At 36.2% G+C, this 21,054-nt stretch overlaps 1 protein-coding gene across 4 annotated transcripts in view; it reads right to left on the reverse strand.

Annotated features, from left to right (window-relative positions):
* The window catches only part of CCDC91 (coiled-coil domain containing 91), a 372,640-nt gene that overhangs the window by 275,857 nt on the left and 75,729 nt on the right, over positions 1-21,054 (reverse strand). For 3 of the 4 annotated variants that reach the window (XM_065939931.1, XM_065939919.1, XM_065939910.1), the window contains exons 2-3: positions 11,640-11,682; positions 8,520-8,598 (exon numbers count right to left, since the gene is read on the reverse strand). In XM_065939931.1, coding sequence (XP_065796003.1) covers positions 8,520-8,598; positions 11,640-11,669 — 109 coding nt within the window. In that variant the 5' untranslated portion in view covers positions 11,670-11,682. Of the gene's footprint in view, positions 1-2,013; positions 2,087-8,519; positions 8,599-11,639; positions 11,683-21,054 lie in introns of those variants that run through there. The other variant, XM_065939923.1, reaches the window with a different exon arrangement.

Genomic DNA, 21,054 nt, shown 5'->3' on the forward strand with positions numbered 1-21,054 from the left:
ACCATTCCATCCTAAAGGAAATCAGTCCTGAATATTTATTGGAAGGATTGATTCCAAAGCTGAAACTCCAATAATTTGGCACCTGATGGGAAGACCTGACTCACTGGAAAAGACCCTGATGCTGGGAAAGATTGAATTCAGGAAGAGAAGCGGACGACAGAGGATGAGATGGTTGGATGGCATTACCAACTCAATGGACATGAGTCTGAGTAAACTCCGGGTGTTGGTGATGGACAGGGAGGCCTGGCGTGCTGCAATCCATGAGGTTGCAAAGAGTCAGACACGACTGAGCGACTGAATTGAACTGAACAGGACTGCTTTACAATATTGTGATGGTTTCTGCCATTCATCAACATGAATCAGCCACAGGTATACATATGTCCCCTCCCACTAGAACCTTCTCCCACCCCATCCCACCCCTCCAGGCTATGGCAGGGCACCACACCGAGCCCCCTGCATGTCCTATGGCAAGTATGCACTGGCTAATTCTACGCACGGTAGGTATGTTTCAATGGGACACTCAACGCGTCCTAACCTCTCCAGACTCCACTGTGTCCACAAGTCTGTTCTCTGTGTCTGTGTCTTCACTGCTGCCCCACAAAGATTAGTACTATTTTTTAGATTCCACATGTGTGTGTTAATATACAATATTTGTTCTTTATTTTCTGACTCACTTCACTCTGTATAACATGCGAGAGGTTCATCTACCTCACTGGAACTGACTCAAATTTGGTTTTTTATGGCCGAGCAGTATTCCATTGTATATATGCACCACAACTTCTTTATCCCTTCATCTGTCAATGGACATCTAGGTTGCTTCCATGTCCTGGCTATTGTAAATAGTACTGCAGCGAACACCAGGGTACATGTGTCTTTCAGAACTGTGGTTTTCTCAGGGTGCTGCTGTCCATGGGGTTGCGAAGAGTCAGACACGACTGAGCGACTGAACGGAACAGGGTACGTGCCCAGCACTGGGACTGCTGCATCACACTGCTAGTTTTTTGAGGAACCCCCACGCTGCTCTCCATCGTGGTTATATCAGTTAACATTCCCATCAACCCCACCACTGTTTTCTCCACATTCGCACCAGCATTTATTGCTTAGATTTTTTGATGATGGAGAATCTGACCAGAGGTAACACCTCATTGCAGTTTTGATTTGTTTTTCTCTAATAATAAGAAATTTTGAGCATTTTTTCATGTGTTTATTAGCCACCTGCATAGCTTCTTTGGAGAAATGTCTGTTGACATCTTCTGCCCATTTTTTGATTGGGTTGTTTGTTTTTCTGTTACTGAGCTGTATGAGCTGCTTTTATATTTTGAAGATTAATCCTCTGTCAGTTGCTTCAGTTGCAATTAATTTCTCCCATTCTGAGAATTGTCTTTTCATCTTCCTTACAGTTTCCTTTGCTGAAACCATTGTCTTTTTAATAAGCAAGCTCAGAATCAGATAGAAGAGATACAGTCTGTACCATAAAATCCAGAAAATAAATCAGCTTAAACAATAACTGATAATAATTAAAATGCACAGAAAAGTTTCTCTTCAGTATTATAGTTCTTTATATTGACATCTGTGTTCTAGGTTTACAGCTATGTTTTCAGACTAAGTGTAATTAGATCAGCACTGTGTCAGTGGGACCATACAGTTAAAATGAGGTATCATGATTCAGCTACTGGAGGCTACTCATATCACAGACACTATAATCAGAAAAAATTTAGAAATAAACTTAGAGCTCAAACTCTGGAAGAACATTTAGATATCATCTAGCCCTTCAATTTATAGATTAAATAAGTGAGTTTCAGAGAAGTTACACAGTTGGCTAAAGGCAAAAACCAGAACTCCTCATTCAGTGTCAGAGATAATGGATTCTAAAGCACATTATAAACCTAATCTTCAAGGTCATAATAAATATCACTATTATATTCTCTATTATATGCATTAATAAAGACAAAAGTTGCATAAATTACTGAAAATCCACATAAGGCCTAATACATGCACAGGAATAATTCATACCTTTATAGAAGCTAATCATTTTAGTCCTCATTTATAAAGTTGACTTCAGACAAAATAAAGGTGAGTTAAAAATCTAGGAGGTAAGAAAAAAATACAAGTAGCAAAAAGAAGCTAACTGGCAACCTTCCATTTAAATACCCAGTGTAACAATATTAGAAAATTACTACAATACAATTGAAATCCAGTTGATGTCCTGGCAAAAAATGTCCAATGTGGATATAAAGCAGAAGCAATGGAAAGTTTTCAAACATCACCAATACTGCCTATTATAATACAGTATGTGAACATGTAGTAAGTTACCTTCAAATTTTACCTCAAAGATAGATCAGACCAATGAATTCAGTTAATATTTACTATCCCTGTGTGCAAACCACAAATTAATCTGAAGGAAAATATCACAACTTTTTCTCAAACAAAAAATGTGTGGACTCAGGTTCTGAGTTCTTATAGATGTGTAACACAGATTCTACTGGAAAAACAGGGTTAGCAAGGAGAGTAATGGGATATTAATAAAAGGATCGATTTGTTGTCCTAGGTTTTCCTGGCCAGGAGAATGGAGAACGGAAAAACTGAACCATGAAATCAAAAAGGCATCTGTCTTCCAGGTTTCTTTCTGCCAATGTCTTGAGAAAAATGCTTGAACTTTCCTGTTGGCTTTGTATGCAAATAGCTCCAGATGCAAAGTGAACCACATCTAAGTTATTCGGTTCAACATCTGCTGATCCAACTCCCATTATTCCTTATAAAGGGTCGGCTTGTGAAAGACAGTTTAGTTGCTTCCTATATAAGCTGTTTTGAAGGAGCTAATTTGGATTAAAGTATCTATCAGGACCATGTGCTTTTACCTTTGATGGTCAATGCATTCTAATGTGGTCTGTGTAGTGCTGCAAGGAACTTGGAAATATATTGGAAAGGACAGTATTCAAGGTTTTGCCTTGGACCTTGCCTTCTATGCAATTTACATTTATATGGTTAAAAGTAAAAAAGCTCTGCCTCTAAAACAGCACCACCCACATTGAATACAATGGCATCATGATGATGCTTTCTGACTTAGTATACTTTTCATGCAACCTCTATCATAGATTTGAAGCTAAAGTTATTGATAAAAGCACTTGACAGTACTAACATTACATTTCATGGAACATCTCGTCATTTGAGATGACTCTTTTCATATGGTATCACTGAAAGTGGCATAAGTTGGTCCACCGCACATGGCACTTTGTGTCAGATATACAGTATATTTTCAAACATGTGATAAATAAGTGTATTAGCGAATGAATGAACAAGTTAAATAATTAACTTAAATAAACATGGATTCTGTAACTTTGAGTCTGCTGAATTCAGAAAACATAATCAAAAATATACAAAAGCCAAACTAACAGTCTAATGTTCTTAGAATTTGCAAGGTCAAGTAAAGATAGAATCCTTCCTTCAAAAGACTATGGTAGGAAAGATAATTTGTAATGAAGGTAAAAGTGGAGTATATGTCTACACGTGTGTGTGTGTGTGTGTGCGCGCATTTGCATTTGTATTTGTATAAAGGAACACACATTTGCATGTGTATAAAGGAACACAAACATATGTACATCAAAAGATAGACATTCATTTCGAAAAGTTACTTTTCTAAAAAGCAGAGTATTACCAGTCTTATAAAAATTTACAAAAGACAGTTAATTGCTCAAAAATGATTCTGAAACAATAGATTTCTCAGCCAAAAAAATTGTTTTTCTAAAAATATAGTTCTTAAAAGAAGACAATTAAAAAAGAAAAGAAGCCAATTCAAAAACTTACTGGTATCTTATGATATGCAAAATCTGGAATGACTTTTCTTCGGGAAAATGTTAGAAAAAATAATATTTTTAAAAGGAGGTAAAAGAACTGGATACTATTATTATTGTTTCTATACTCCTACTATTTTGAACTAAAATTTAGCCTAACTGCTGCTGTCCTCTACTGTTACCTGCCAACACACTGTAGGACCAGGGGAAAAAATCAGAATAAAAAACAACTAAATAGCTGTTCACCTTCTGAGAATCTGTGGCTACTCTTGTTAATCATTATCCCCAGGTTATTTGTCTAAACAGGGAATGACCAGGAAAGTTAGCTGAGCTCTAGGCAAAACAGCTTGTTAGCCATCCTTGAATAAATTATCTAAGATTTCCAGGTGTTTTCTTCCAGATTACTGTAATTTTTAAGGAAAACTTAAGTTTGCCTTCCTTTAACTTGTGATTGACAGGCTATTTAAATATTCTCAAAGAATTAAAAAAATCAAAAAGAGTTACTTGAAAGTAAATCTGCTCTACTCATTATCAAGAAACAATTACCAAGCACTGTACATTAGCAAGGCACAATGCTACACTAGGTACTTAGGATTCAAAAAAACTTTAACACGCAATCCCTGCCCTCCAAGGCTTAGACTAAAGCAGACATGCAGAGATGAATGTCATATTGAATAACTAATATTTTTAAAAGTACAAATTAGTACACCAATGTCTAAGGCAGCATTATTTACAATAGCCAAAGGAAGCAACTTGAGTGTCCATGGACAAATGAACACATAAAATGTAGTCTGTACATACACTGGAATATTATTTAGGCTTAGAAAGGCAGGAAATTCTGATGCATGCTACTACATGGATGAAACTTGAGAATGTATCATGCTAAAGTAAAATAAACTGGTCACAAAAAGGAAAATACTGGATGATTCTATTTATATGAGATATCCAGAGTAGTCAAATCCATAGAGATAGAAAGCAGAATGGGAGTTCACAGAGGCTGCGGGGAGGGAAAATTGGGTAGTTATTGTTTAATGGCTAAAGAGTTTCAGTTTTACAAGTGAAAAAGTTCTAGAGATTAGTTGCACAACAATATGAATATAACTAAAAATACTAAATTAGACACAAAACTGATTAATATGGTGGGGAAAGGGAAAAATTGGGAAATTGGGATTGACATATACGCTCTACTATACGTAAACTAGGTATGTAATAAGAACCTACTGTATACCACAGGAAGCTCTCTTCACTACTCTGGAATGACTTCTATGGGAACAGAATCTAAGAGAGTGGATATATCAACATGTACATGTATAACTGATGTGCTTTGTTGTCCAGCAGACACTAACACAACACTGTAGATCGAATATATTCCGATAAATCATTAATTCAGTTCAGTTCAGCCACTAAGTCGTGTCTGACTCTTTGCGATCCCCTGGACTGCAGCACGCCAGGCCTCCCTGTCCATAACCAACTCCTGGAGTTTACTCAAACTCATGTCCATTGAGTCAGAGATGTCCTCCAACCATCTCATCCTCTGTCATCCCCTTCTCCTCCTGCCTTCTATCTTTCCCAGCATCAGTCTTTTCAAATGAGTCAGTTCTTTTTTAAAATTGTGGTTAAATGCATATAATGTCAAATTTACCATATCTATTATTTATTAAATTTTTATTATTTATAAATTTTAAAAGGCACAAATTGGTATATGCCAAGGGCCAAGGAAATAAGACAGAATAAAAATGATACAGCTCAGACCAAAAAGCAATTATGAGAAATGGAACAAATTCAGTGAGAACTGTATTTATTTTACAAGAAAAAAAAGACTCAAGTAAGCAGACAGGGGATGAAGGCAGGTATGACAACCAGAAGCAATGGCAAACAATAGCAGACATCATCTAGAAACATAATGTAGATCACAGTTTGATTCGTAGGCTTCAAACAACAGCCAGGGAGATGAGCTAGAGGGTAAGGCTATGAAGGAGAAAGGAAGATGCTTGAGGCAATTCTCACTGAATAGCAGAATGGTACTAGTCGCTCAGTCATGTCTGACATTTTGCAACCCCATGGACTATAGCCTGACAGGCTCCTCTGTACATGGGATTCTCTAGGCAAAAATACTGGAGTGTGTTGTCATTTCCCCCTCCAGGGGATCTTCCCAACTGTACATAAAGGAGACTTCATTAATGTGTATTAAAGGATACCCCAGGTTAACCTGTTATAGAAAACTCTCTTGAGTCTTTAAATTCTATACCACTTCTCACTGAATAGCTTTTACTGAAATGAGGCAATATTCATCACAGTTTTACTAAAAGTAAAGGCAAGAAGAAAAAAGGAGATTCATAATTTCATATTCATTCACATCTTACATTCTCCAACTCTTATGATTAAGGAAGTGCATAGACACATATCATTAATTAGATGCCTCGCCATAAGGAGGGATGGGCCTAGATATAATAATCTGTGTGAAGAAGCAACATGTGCATTTCATTTACTCTGCAATTTTTAAATTTCATTATCAGCACCACATATAATCCAGTATTTTAAAAGATGCCACTAAGTAAATGATGCTAATATTACAGAAAAATGCATGTCCCTAGGTACCTCCTTTCACTGGCAGTATTGAAGGATAAAACAGTCTCAGAGGCAAATTATCCCAGTTGCTATAAGGAAATCATCCTCTAACTGACTGCCAACCCTACAGCAGACTAATCTCTAGGCACACTAAGCCAACTCACTCTTTATTTACAAAACCATTTGAAACGTTCTATGTCTGAGGTCTGCGTTGCACTATTCCATACTCTCCTTACTTCTCAGGTCCCTTTTTTTCCTCCTGTTCCCTAACTATGGGCATCCAAATTTCTCTACTTAACTCTATTCTTTCTATATGTGGCTTCCCACTGTGATCTCCTACAACTTCAATTGTCATATCAGTGGGAAAACTCCCAAACCAAGACCTCCAGTCCACCTTTCTCCTGAACTCTAGGTACTTGAAATACACATGTCTAAGACAAATTAATTAAGGCCTCATACTGTCCCAAACCAACTCTTTTAAATTCTCTATTTCTTTTCATGGTAATACCATCCTTTTTAGAACCAAGTCTTGTAACCTTAAAAATCAATTCTGACTCATCCTTCACCCCTACATGTAATCAGACAGTCTTGCTGATCTTTTTCTCAAAAAAGAGAGTTACTGACAATAAACTGAAATAAGAACCTGAAAGAAAACTAGATTTCATTCCTAAACATATTTATCTGTATCAAACTCCAAAACTTTCATAAGCTATCATTTCATCATCTGAACAATGGGAAGAATGCAGTTGCCCTACCTATTTCACAATAAACAAATACATAATGGCACCCTGAAAATCCTCAACCATTATGTAAACATATTATCTCGTCTTCCTACCCCCTCCTGCTGTCACCCTAATCTAGTCATCTATTCAGTTACTTATTCATTCATTCACTCATTTTTTTCTTTAATTATAGGACCAAGTACAAGCCAGGTGCTATGTTCAGCATTTAAAACATAACAACAGAACAGATATACCCTTACATAACTTACAGTCTAACATGAAAGTCAGAAAACAGGTACATGTAGATGGGAGAAGGTTCTCTGGGAAAACTTCCCAGGATAAGAAATATTAAAGTAAAAACCAATACATAAAACAAACAAGAGTCTATATGTTAAGGGTGTGGGGGACAGCAGCAGTAGGAAAAAGATGAGCAATTTGAGGCAAAGGAAACAACACTTATATCCCTCAAACAAGAATGAGCATCCTAACAGTGCCATCCTCTTTTCCATATTTACACCTTTATTCCATGCATTTTTCTCCCTTCAAAATCTTTCTCCATTCTTATCTCTGCCTATTGAGATTAAATTCATCCTTCAAAGCCCAGATAGATGATATATAACCAGTTTCAAGGATAATACTTGACTCATGTGAGGCATGAAGTAACATTTGCTAAAGGAATGGATGACAAAATCATCATTCTTCCAAAATCACAAATCTGCTTCATATTACATACACACACACACTTGCCTTGTCTTTCCTTGAAGTAAAAACATGTCCACATAGTGTCTCATGCATAAAAGGTACTAAAAAATATTTGTAAAATGAATAATTCTAATAATCTGAGACAGACCTGTTAAAGAATATTTTCATCTTCGACTCCTGACTTTACAATAATTTGGCAGAAAAAAAGAAAACACAAACTAATATTTAGACATGAATTATATTAAAACTGAACAGTAGGTCTTCCACAAAATACTTCTCAATAATGGAATTTATTTTTGTATTTCATTTCTTAAATGGCTTAATTCTTAATATTTCTGAATGATTTTCCTATAGAAATACTTCTAAATTTAAATACTGTGGGGGGATAACAAATAATTTTTAGAATATTAAGAAGAAGAAGTCTTTAATTAATGGACTGGACACTCTAAAAAAATTACTTGGCATTTCACCTTTCTAAAACTAAAACAAATTTGGAAATGCAAATTGTACTTTAATCCCATTCAATGCTGATGGTATCATTTTTAGACTCATGCCTCAAGTCACCATTTTCAGAATTTGTTATGCAATTCATAATTAGTTATGCAAAAAACTAGGTTAAATTTGGGTCATTCCATTTATCAGATTAAAGAAGGCAAAGTGCAAAGGTAGAAAGGTGCTTTCAAAAGAAACACAAAAATACTGAATAAGAAAAACATTCATAGTTACTCTATAGTACCTGCAGGAAAAGCAGCCCAAGGAATGGCCGGAGATGTAGTTTGGGTTTCCCCATTTCCACCATCAAAAATCTCTGCAGCCTATAAAACAAAGGCAAAATTATTTTAGAAAATCTGAAGAGTAGAAATGTTATTTAAGCAATTAAGCCTCCCAATTCTACAAGTATAATTCTCTGTAATACACTACACATTTTCGAATTTCCTCTGAATACTAAATGGTTTTTCAGTCTTCAGTGCTACCACCTCCAACTACTAGTCACTGCCCCCAGTGCTTGTGCTCTGTCCTTGAGTAAAGTTTTCCTTCCTTACTCAGATATATTTCCTGTCAATGAAATTTTATTTTACATATCCTCACAGTTTCATTTCTGAACCTGCAATATTTACCTATGTATATAAGAAAAATACATTATTTTTCTTCAAAAATATAGACACTAAATCTTTTTATTTAATTATCACAAGATCAAAAAGAGATTAAAGAAACAAGATTTACCCATATGCTTTAATAATATACCAGGCTTCCCATGTGGCTCAGCTGGTAAAGAATTCGTCTGTAATGCAGGAGACCTGGATTGGATCCCTGGGTTGGGAAGATCCCCTGGAGAAGGGAAAGGCTACCCACTCCAGTATTCTGGCCTGGAGAATTCCCTGTATAGTCCATGGGGTTGCAAAGAGTCGGACACGACTGAGCATCTTTCACTTTCACTTTAATAATATACCAGCTGGGCTTACCAGCATTCAACATTTAGAAAATTCCTAAACCTGACATTTAAATTAAACCCTCATTTTAAACAGTTTTAAACTATGAGACAGTCAATTACTGAATGTTGAGTTTGTGGGTAAGAGTGCAGAGTTTTCTCTCTCTTAAGTGTTCAGGTCACAGAAAAATTACTATTGGAAAAAAAGGGCCAGAATTTCAATTTGGATTCTGCATTGAGTTGTCAGCCAAAAAGACAGTCAATTGGGCAATTGACAAGCAATTGAGGGAATCTGCCACAGGAGTTAAGTGATGTTGAATACAGAAGCTACTCTCTACAAACTATGAAAAATGTGCTAAGTCACTTCAGTCATGTCCGACTCTGTGATCCAATGGACTGTAGCCTGCTAGGCTCCTCTGTCCATGGGAGTCTCCAGTCAAGAATACTAGAGTGAGTTGCCATGCCCTTCTCCAGGAAATCTTCCCAACCCAGGGACTGAACCCACTTCTCTTAGTCTTCTGCATTGGCAGGTGGATTATTTACCAACACTACCACCTAGGAAGCCCCACAAGTCATGAGGGAAGGCCAAAAAAATAAAATAAAATAAAAATACTGCATATTCCCTGACCTAGCCATTCCATTTCTAAGAATTCATCCTAAACATATAATTGTAAAAATTTACCCAAAAGAGTGTATACCAAAAGGTTACTTATACTAGACAATCACTGGATACAATCTAAATATTTACCAGAAACCTGATTAAATAAATCATCTTTTATTTATACACTGGAATTCTCTAGAGTCATTAAAAATGGTTTAGAAAAATATCTTAATAACATCTAAAATATGTTCACATAAAAATACAGATAGTGCTTGTCTAGTAAAAAACTATATATTTATCTAGAAAAAAGGTAAGAAAGAAAAAAAACAAATTGAAAACAAGGTTTTCTAGTGGCAATTTTTATTCATTTGGCTATTAGTTGTTTTTCAATTTTTCTGCTTTAAAAGTACTTCTAAAAGTAGAATACAATTATTTTTTTAACTGTATTAAAAATCATTTCAGAATATTCTATCAATGCTTAATTCACTGACATTGATAACTGTACTGTTGTTAAGCAAAAGAATATCCTTATTCTTAGGAAATATTAACACACACTGAAGTATCTAGGAGTAAAGAATCATAATGTATTTAACTGATCTTCAAATGTCTCCTCCCAGAAAAGTTTATATGCCCAAGGATAGAAACCCTTCATATTTCTACAACAGAATGTATAAAGAAAGAATCCCAGCAACCATAATTAAATTGGAATGGTTGGTTAGCATTGTACCTGTGTAATATTCAAAGGAATAGCTCCATTGAATATACACTGAAGTATAACTGTTACTCTAGAGAATACTATCCATTCAGTTCTCTGATAAAATAAATCAAGAAACATAATAAGATTCAATCACCCAACAACCCAAAATACTAGAGCAAATGCAGAAAGCATATCAATGTGCTAAACAGAAAGTTTTAGACGAAATGCAGAAAATAGGTAAGTTCATATTCTAATTATTTCCATATTAACAGATATTAAAGAGCAACAGGAGAGAAACTGATCCTAACCTAAAATAAACTCATACCATTCTTTCATGACATTCAGAACACTGAATATATACTAATGTCTCATTTCTCCCATTGTAATGTCATCAATTACAGTCACTATCTTTAACAATCTCCTTTTCACCAAGTTCCAAACTAGATAAAAGTCTTTCTTAAAAAAAAAAATCACAGAGCTCACTTGATTGTAGTTCCAGGACTTGAGCTCAGGCATCCTGACTCCTAATCCAGAGATTTTCCTGCAAGACTATACTGGCTCCATAAAAATAACAGGGTTACAAAATATTTCAATAAAACGAACACACACTGAAAAGGATTAAGGAAAAGACAGGACTTCTTCAGTTAACAATTTCCTTACAAAGCATCCCACTAAAACCTGAGAGAATAATCTAACAACACAAACACACTAATTAGCTCTGTAAGCCACAAAAAGATGAAGTACTTAATACACTAAATCAACTCATTACAGGCATAAACATGAAAATATGTCACAGATCTTCAACACTCATCCCTCATCTCACAAGTATTTCCTAATAGATATGTATCCCAACAGAACCATCTGCTGACAATTTCTCAAATCTCTTCTTTAGTGCTTCCACCAGTAGCACTTAATTACCTCAATTTAAAACATTCCTATGGGTATGATCAAGTGTTCAATAATAATAAATCAATTTTAACTTTCAGAGGAAATATATTTTAATTTTTCTGTATTTCATTTTTTTTATTCCAGAATTACACTGAAAATGATCAAGAAAGGATCATGAACATCACTGATTATACATTTCAAACAATTACACAAGTAAAATGAGGTAAATAATAGCACATACCTCAAAACCACCAAAATCATCATCATCCATTCTTTAAGTGCACCTGAAAAACAGAAGACATTGAAACAGGCCCACACACATAGTCATTTATATCAAAACACTTCTCTCACTTAAGGGTATATACACTTTGATTTGGTTTTTTGATTTGTAAATTAGAACTATTTCATTTGGGTTAAGAAAATTATTTAACTAAATGCATATGCATTTTTAGCACAAAAAGACTGAGTTTTTTTGTTTGTTTTTTTTTTTACAAAATTAGCCATCCTGGCAATATTAACAATTTCTGTGACTTTTTCAGCAACCATGTATTTTGCCATTTTGTGTTGAGACGCCAGGAGTGGAAAAATATTCTTTTACATTTTAATTTGCTTTTCCCAAATTGGCACTAGGGTTCAATTCAATAATGCTTCCTGCTTTTTGCATCTATTCCTCAGTTGTCTGGCAACATCAGCACAAACTCCAGCTAAGAACAGGACTGTGGTGAATTTTTGGCAATCTGTCCCACACCACAAAGGTTCTTCCCTTGGTTTCATGGCCGAGGTTGATTTAGATTTTCAAAATTGATCAGCATTTTTGAGCTGTGGCCACAACTTCTGGAGCATTTTGATATGTGTATTTTTAGCTGAAACTGCTTTGCACTTTTGGAAAAATGTGGAGCAAGTTACTAGGCTGATCAAGATAAATCAAGTCATGTATTCATGGAGACCAGGGAAGAGAAAAACACAAGCAAATATCCAGAATACCTCTCTTCTTTATCCTTAAAATATGTAAGCGAGACAAGCAGTGGGATAATACATGCTTTATTCTGTCCTAAATGCATACTATAAAAATAAAAGGGTAAAACTACGAGTGCCTGGGCTTTAAAAAAAAAAAAGAAAAAGGAGATGCTTTCATCGAACAAACCATGAAAGAACTAAAAAACCTAGAAAGATAAAACAAGTAATAAGTGATATATATCCAAACAAAACTAAATTTACAATAAATTGTGAATTGGTGGACAGAAGTCACATTCAGGTCAATAACTGGTTTTTCTTTTCTATCTTTCAAAAGTGGACATGTTCAAATATTAATTACAGCTTTCTTGACTCAATAATACAAGATGGACTTCATTACAGAAAATCTTCTCCAACTTCTAAAAAAAGAACAAAAACAGCTGAGCAAATTAAACTATATATGCTAAGCAATAATTCTCATGGTATTTTCTAAGGCATTTTACTGACAAAGCAGCTGTCACGCTTTACCTCGTCACCAAAACTACTACTGTTTGTGCACATGCTCAGTCATGTCCAGCTCTGTGCAACCCCAGGGACCACAGCCTGCCAGGCTCCACTGTCCATGGGATTAATTAACACTAATGCCTTGAAAAATAAAACTCAAAAATAGTCAAAGAAAAGTAAACAGTAAAAAGCAATCTCAGAATCGTTTTTAATAGACAAAGAAAATTTATTTTCACAGAAACTCAGTAGGCAATGACACTACAAGAAATACACAGATAGAAATATTCAATACATTATAAAAATGGACATACCAGAATATAATACCAGTGTTATCATCATTACCCACAATTTAACAATCTATTGAAAAATTTTCAAAAGATGTACTTCTCCAAAAATCAAAATGAAGCAAATCATCCACATACACTTAAAAAATATGAACCAGACTTTCAGAAACTTTTGATGGTGGTTAGTTTGAAATGGAATTCACAATTCTGATGCAAGTGAGTAGAAATCTGTGTGTGCTTACATTTTTCATGAAGAAATTATGAAAGAAGAGTGATATGGATACAGAGAATTAACCAAGTCAAACTATAAACACCAAGTTTGTCTTTTCCATGTGTCCCACAAATCTCAGGAGACAATTAAAAGCTATTTTTAGCTCTGAAAACACTGTACGCAAATAATTTGGTTTCAAAAGAATGGAATTTTTAAAGTAATGCATCTATGTGTTTTCATATGACACAGTCCAATAAGTTATTTGTTAAGATACCAGAAAATTTGAAAACAAGAACAAATACCCATGCCTAAGAATCATTCCAGCTTGTTTGCCTGTGGTAATCAACCAAATACCATCAGCTTCTTAAGTACTGATTTAGCTCTACAAAAGAAGATGTTAGTGACCACAGATGCTTTCCATATCCCAGCAATTATTACATATTAAAATGCAGATAAGTCTTCCGGTATTTTATTTTCAAAGAAATATTAATATATTTTAAGAGGCAAATGTGTCCTGAGTTTCTTAAAATACAGTACTAGAGAAATAAAGATTATTTTAAAGTAACAGTCTTTCTCTGAATAATTTAGCTTCAAATTCTGAAATAGTTTCTGTTCCCTTCTGAACATTTTAAAGAGCAGGAAAGCAAAATTAACAGCACTGATTTGTCAAAATCAACTTTACAAAATACAAAAACTAAAAATTAGTTTTTAAAGGAAATATTACAAGTGTGGGCTTCTTTATGGATTTAGTTATTCCAATACATTTAGAACAATTCTTCATCTACAGTGCATTTATTAACCTTTTAGAAGACTTCCAGCACTTAACATTATCTGCCTGAAGAACAAATATAATAAAGCAACACCAAATATTTCTGTCATGTAAGTTATAGGATCATGAGTCTGGCCAAAAAATTGGCATATCCGTATCATGGCAAGTAGAGAGATGAACACTTTGTTATGATTAGCTATATTATGTTGAAAGATTTCACAAAATCCAGGTTTAACAATGGACATGACTTAGTGACTGAGCAACGACAATTCTCAGACTTCTTTATATCGGAATTTAATCTCTTTTTTGCATTATTGTATTAATTCTCTCCTAATTTACCCTCAGTATTTAATATATTGCTGATATTTCACAAGAAAAATACATACACAACACTTAGAAAAGAAAAATGTGTTAGTCGCTCAGCAGTGTGCGACTCTTTGTGACCCCATGGACTCTAACCCACCAGGCTCCTCTATCCATGCACAATGCTTAATGTAACATTTTTACTGAGCAACTCTACAGAAGGGATCACTCAAGGTCCAAAGTTACAGTCTGCTGTAGACCAGAAGGCAAGGTGTAAGAAGAGCATGCAAATACAAATAACACAAAATAGAAAAGGGTCTTACAAAAGAAGAACATCTAAGGTGGGAAAAAAAAATTTTTTTTTTTTTTTTGGGAAAAATTTTTCAGAAGTTGGAGCATCATGAAATCCTTCAGGTAAAAGGAGACAACTGAAATTTATTTCAAGAGACTTAGCAGAGAATTTAAAATGGCACATGGATTATACTCAAGTCTTTTCCTAAAATCTTTTCCTAAAAGATAGCAAGGAAGGACTGGATTGTTTGCTTCCACATAAACAAAGGTCAAAGAGTAGGTAAAAAGAAAAAAAAAAAAACTGGGGAAAAAAAAAAAAAAAACGGAATGCAAGTACAAGGAAGACGAATCTTACACTATCAGTGGGGAAAATGAGAATCAGTCACATTTGTACCAGGGAAACCACAAAAGGCTCAGGAATGGGCAGCACTGAAAGACGAGTAAAGATGAGACTCAACATAAAAATCACAGATATATCCCAAGATCCCCTCCCAGAATCGGCACAACTGGGCAATTAACAATTCCTCATCACAGAAGAAGACAGAAGGTTTAATCCCTGGACAGTATAAAAGCAAGAATCTCCAGACTGGAAGATCAGAGACAGGTGAAAAAATCAAAATTGTATTAAATTTTGAGACCCAGTCCCCCATCTTCTTTCACCACTCAGCAACCAAACTGCCAGTTGCAGGTCTTCAACTTCTAAACAGTAGATTATAAAATTCTTCTCTGATCTAATCCAATCACTCCCTGACAAAGGACCTCACCAGACATTCCACAAAGATACAGCTCACTCAGGTAACACTACTTTGACAAATCCTACCCATATACGGGTCAAGAAGCAACAGTTAGAACCCTGTATGGAACAACCGATTGGTTCAATATCAAGAAAGGTGTTTGAAAGGGCTGTCGGCTGTCATCCTGTTGGTTTAATCTACATGCCGAGCACATCATAAAAAATGCCAGGCTAGATGAATTACAAGCTGGAATCAAGATAAGCGGGAGAAATATCAACAACCTCAGATATGCAGATGATACCACTCTAATGGCAGAAAGCAAAGAGGACTAAAGAGCCTCTTGATGAGGGTGAAGGAGGAAAGTGAAAGAGCCAGCTTAAGACTAAATATTAAAAAAAAAAAAAAAAAAAAAAACTAAGATCAGGGCATCTGGTCCCATAACTTCATGGCAAATAGAAGGGGAAAAGGTGGAAGGAGTGACAGATTTACTCTTCTTGGGCTCCAAAATCACTGCAGACAGTGTCTGCAGTCATGAAATCAAAAAATGATTGCTTCTTGGCAGAATAGTGATGACAAACCTAGACATTGTGCTGAAAAGCAGAGACATTACTCTGCCGACAAAGGTCTGTATACTTAAGGCTATGATCTTCTCAGTGGGCCCATATGGTTGTGACAGTGAAAAGTGAAAGTCACTCAGTTGTGTACAACTTTTTGCAACCCCATGTACTGTAGACTGCCAGGCTCCTCTGTCCATGGAATTCTCTAGGAAGAATACTGGAGTGCGTAGTTCCCTTCTCCAGGGGATTTTTCTAACCCAGGGATAGAACCCAGGTCTTCCACACTGCAGGTGGATTCCTCACCATCTGAGCCACCAGGGAAGCCCATGGTTGTGAAAGCTGGACCATAAAGAAGGCAAAATGCCAAAGAATTGATGCTGTCAAAGTGTGGTGGGGGAGAAGACTTCTGAGAGTCCCTTGGACAGCAAGGAGATTAAACCAGTCAATCTTGAGAGAGATCAACCATGAATACTCACTGGAAGGACTGATGCTGAAGCTGAAGTTCCAATATTTTGGTCATCTGAAGCAAACAGATGACTCATTGGAAAAGTCCCTGATGTTGGGAAAGACTGAAGGCAGAAGGAGAAGGCATCAAGAGGATAAGATGGCTAGACAGTATCACCAATGCAATGAACATGAACTTTGGGCAAACTCCAGGAGATGGTGAGGGACAGGGAGGCCTGGTGCGCTGCAGTCCACGGGGTCGCAAAGAGTCGGACATGACTGGGCTACTGAACAGCAACCCACATACATGGAATTTCCAATTTGCTCCTTATTTCATTAAGAGACAAAATAAGTCTAACTGTTACAAGAAGGAAATATGGAATTCGGCTCCCTGGATTCAGATTCTAGCTCTGCCACTTACCAAACTGTGTAAAACTGGGCAACTTATTTATCATTTTATGACTCAGTTTTCTCATCTGTCAAATAGGAATAATAATAATGGTAACCAATTCCTAAAGTCCTTGTAAGAATTAAATAAGTTAAAATAGACGAAGCACTTAGAACAATGTCTGACACACTTTAATCATTACATAAGCATAAGCTACCTTATTATTAGTGTCTCATTTATATCTGAAAAGACAGCCAAGGACAATCACAGATATGTAGAAATGAAATTACGGTTGCCAGGGGGCGGGGGAGGGATAATTTGGCTGCCTTTGAGAAGGCCATGTACACACTGCTATATTTAAAATAGATAATCAACAAGGACCTATTGTATAGCACATGGAACTCCGCTCAATATTATGTGCCAATCTGGATGGGAGAGGGGAGTGGGAAAGAACGGATACATGTATATGTATGTCTGAGTCCATTTACTGTTTACTTGAAACTACCACAACATTGCTAATCAGCTACACCCTAATAAAAATAAAAAGTTTAAAATACGGGGAAAAAAACAATAAGAGTATTCAAATGACAAAAAAAAAGAAAATAGCTAATATGAAAAGAGCAGAGGTCAATTACTAATAGCTCCAGAAAGGATGAAGTGACAGAGTCAAAGCAGAAATGATGCTCAGTTGTGGATGTGTCTGGTGTGAAAGTAAAGTTCAATGCTGTAAAGAACAATACTTCATAGGAACCTAGAATGTTAGGTCCATGAATCAAGATCAAGTGGACATGGTCAAGCAGGAGATGGCAAGAGTGAACATTAACATCTTAGGAATCAGTGAACTAAACTGGAGGGGAATGGGCAAAGTTAATATTCAGAATACTATTATATCTACTATTGTGGGCAGGAAACCCTTACAAAAAAAATGGAGTAGCCCTCATAGTCAACAGATGAGCCTGAAATGCAATATCTGAGTAAAACCTCAAAAAATGATCTCGGTTCATTTCCAAGGCTAACTATTCAACATCACAGTAACCCAAGTCTATGCCCCAACCACTGATGCCAAAGAAGCTGAAGTTGAACGGTTCTGTAAAGACCTACAAGACCTTCTAAAACTAACACCAAAAAGAAACATTTGCTTCATCACAGGGAACTGGAATACAAAAGGAGGAAACAAGAGATATCTAGAGTAACAGGCAAGTTTGACCTTAAAGCACAAAATGAAGCAGGGCAAAGGCTTACAGAGTTTTGTCAGAACACATTTGGTCATTGGTTAGAGCAAACACCCTTTTCCAAGAACGCAAGAGACGACTCCACACATGGACATCACCAAATGGTCAATACCAAAATCAGATCGATTACATTATTTGCAGTCAAAGATGAGAAGCTCTACACAGTTAGCAAAAACAAGACCTGAAGCTGACTGTGGCTCAGATCATCAGCTCCTTACTGAAAAATTCAGGCTTAAATTGAAGAAAATAGGGAAAACCACTAGGCCATTCAGGTATGACCTAAATTAAATCCCTTATGATTATAGAGTAAAGTGATGAATAGATTCAAGAGATTAGATCTGGTAGATGGAGTGCTTGAAGAACTATGGACAGTTTCACAACACTAGACAGGAGTCAGTGAACAAAACCATCCGAAAGAAAAAAAAAAAGGCAAGTTGTCAAAGTGGCAGTCTAAGGAGGCTTTACAAATACCTGAAAAAAGAAGAGAAGTGAAAAGCAAGAGAGAAAGTGAAAGAGATATCCAACTGAATGGAGAATTCCAGAGACTAGCAAGGAGAGATAAGAAGGCCTTCTTCAATGAACAATGCAATGAAGCAAAGGAAAACAACAGAATGGGAAAAACTAGGGATCTCTTCAGAAAATTGGAGAGATCAAGGGAATATTTCATGCAAGGATAGGCACAATAAAGGACAGAAATGGCAAGGACCTAACAGAGGCAGAAGATATTAAGAGGTGGCAAGAATACACAGAAGAACTATATTTTAAAAATGTCTTAATGACCAGGATAACCATAGTGGTGCAGTAACTTACCTAGAGCCAGACATTCTGGAGTGTGAAGTCAAGTGGGCTTTAAGAAGCATTACTAGGAACAAAGCTAGTAGAGGTGACAGAATTCCAGCTGAGCTATTTAAAATACTAAAAGTGAATGTTGTTAAAGTGCTGCGCTCATTATGCCAGCAAATTTGGAAAACTCAGAAGTAGCCATAAGGCTGGAAAAGGTCAGTTTTCATTCCAGTCCCAAAGAAGGGCAATGCCAAAGAATGTCCACAGGAGAATTGTGCTCATTTTGCATACTCATTAAGATTACACTCAAAATCCTTCAAGTTGGGCTTCAGCAGTACATGAACTGAGAACTTCAGGGTGTACAAGCCGGGTTTAGAAAAAGCAGAGGAACCAGAGATCAAATTGCCAACATTCACTGGATCACACAGAAAGCAAAGGAATTCCAGAAGAACATCTACTCCTGCTTCATTGACAACGTGAAAGCCATTGTCAAAGACAATTTACACTGTCTACGTAAATCACAACAAACTATAGAAAATTCTTAAGGAGATGAGAGTATCAGACCACCTTACCTGTCTCCTAAGAAACCTGTACGTGGATCAAGAAGCAACAGTTATAACCTTACATGGAACAACAGACTGGTTCAAAATTGGGAAAGGAGTATGACAAAGTGTATAGTGTCATCCTGCTTACTTAACTTACAATCAGGGTACATCATGCAAAATGCCAGGCTGGATGATTCACAAGCTGGATTCAAGATAGCAGGGAAAATATCAACAACCTCAGATATGCAGATAATACCATTCTAATGGCAGAAAGGGAAAAGGAACTAAAGATCCTGTGAGTGATAGTTCCCCAGGCATGCCTGACTCTTGGCAACGCCATGGACTGTAGCCTGTCAGGCTCCTCTGTTCATGGAATTCTCCAGGCAAGATTATTGGAGGGATAGAGATCCTCTAGATGAGGGTAAAAGAGGAGAGTGAAAACACTGGCTTAAAACTCAACATTCAAAAAACTAAGATCATGGCACTCTGGTCCCATCACTTCATGGCAAATAGAAGGGGAAAAAGCAGAAGCAATGACAGATTTTATTTCTTGGGGCTCCAAAAATCATTGCAGATGGTGACTGCAGCCATGACACTAAGACGCCTGCTGCTTGGAACAAAAACCATGACAAACCCAGAGAGCATATTAAAAAGCCAAGACATCATTTCGTGAACAATGGTCTGTATAACCAAAGCTATGGTTTTTCCAGTAGTCATGTATGGACGTAAGAGTTGAACCATAAAGAAGGCTGAGTGCTGAAGAATTGATGATTTTGAATTGTGGTGCTGGAGATGACTATTGAGGGTACCTTGGACTGCAAGGAAATTAAACTAGTTAATCCTAAAGAAAATCAACCCTGAACATTCATTGGAAGGACTTATGAGGAAGCTAAAGCTCCAATGCTTTGGCCACCTGATGCAAAGAGCTGATTCACTGAAAAAGACCCTGAAGCTGGGGAAGACTGAAGGCAAAGGGGAAGACAGCGGCAAAAGATGAGATGGTTAGATAGCATCACTGACTCAATTTAAGCAAACTCCAGGAGACAGTGAAGGATGGGAAGCCTGGTATGCTGCACTCCATGAGGCTGTATAGAGTCAGATATAACTCAGAGACTGAACAAAAACAACAATATGAAAAACAGAAATGAACCCCCCCAAAAAAGGAAAAAAGATGGAAGAAACAGAGACTACATATGAGAGAAATATTTGCTAAAAGATAAAAACTATAATGAATACCTTCAGAGAGTTGAGATCAGAAGAGAGTGCATTCATGAAATAAGAACAAGAAGCTTTAATTTGGGAGGGAAGTTGGGTGATGTATAACCAGACTAAGGTCTTGAAAATATAAATGATTACAGAAATGAAACACTTCAGGTTGGGTAATAAAGCTAAGAAAATCTCCTTTAAGAAGCAGAGTATAAAAGAAAAAGAAATGAGAAATCAGAGTAAAAATATAAGAAATTATAAGATCCAGTCTAGAATATGCAATAGTTAACTTTAGGAATTCTAAAAAGAATAGAGAAAACAAAAGATAAATCATGAGCCAAATAATAAAAGAAAAATTTTAAAACTAAAGGATGCAATTTGCAGATTTAATGGCTGCTCACATATCTAAGAAAATAGAAGTAAAAAGCCACACTAAGAGTGCAGTGTCTTA

This window comes from Muntiacus reevesi, chromosome 1 (assembly GCF_963930625.1).
Source record: "Muntiacus reevesi chromosome 1, mMunRee1.1, whole genome shotgun sequence".
Classification (NCBI taxonomy): domain Eukaryota; kingdom Metazoa; phylum Chordata; class Mammalia; order Artiodactyla; family Cervidae; genus Muntiacus; species Muntiacus reevesi.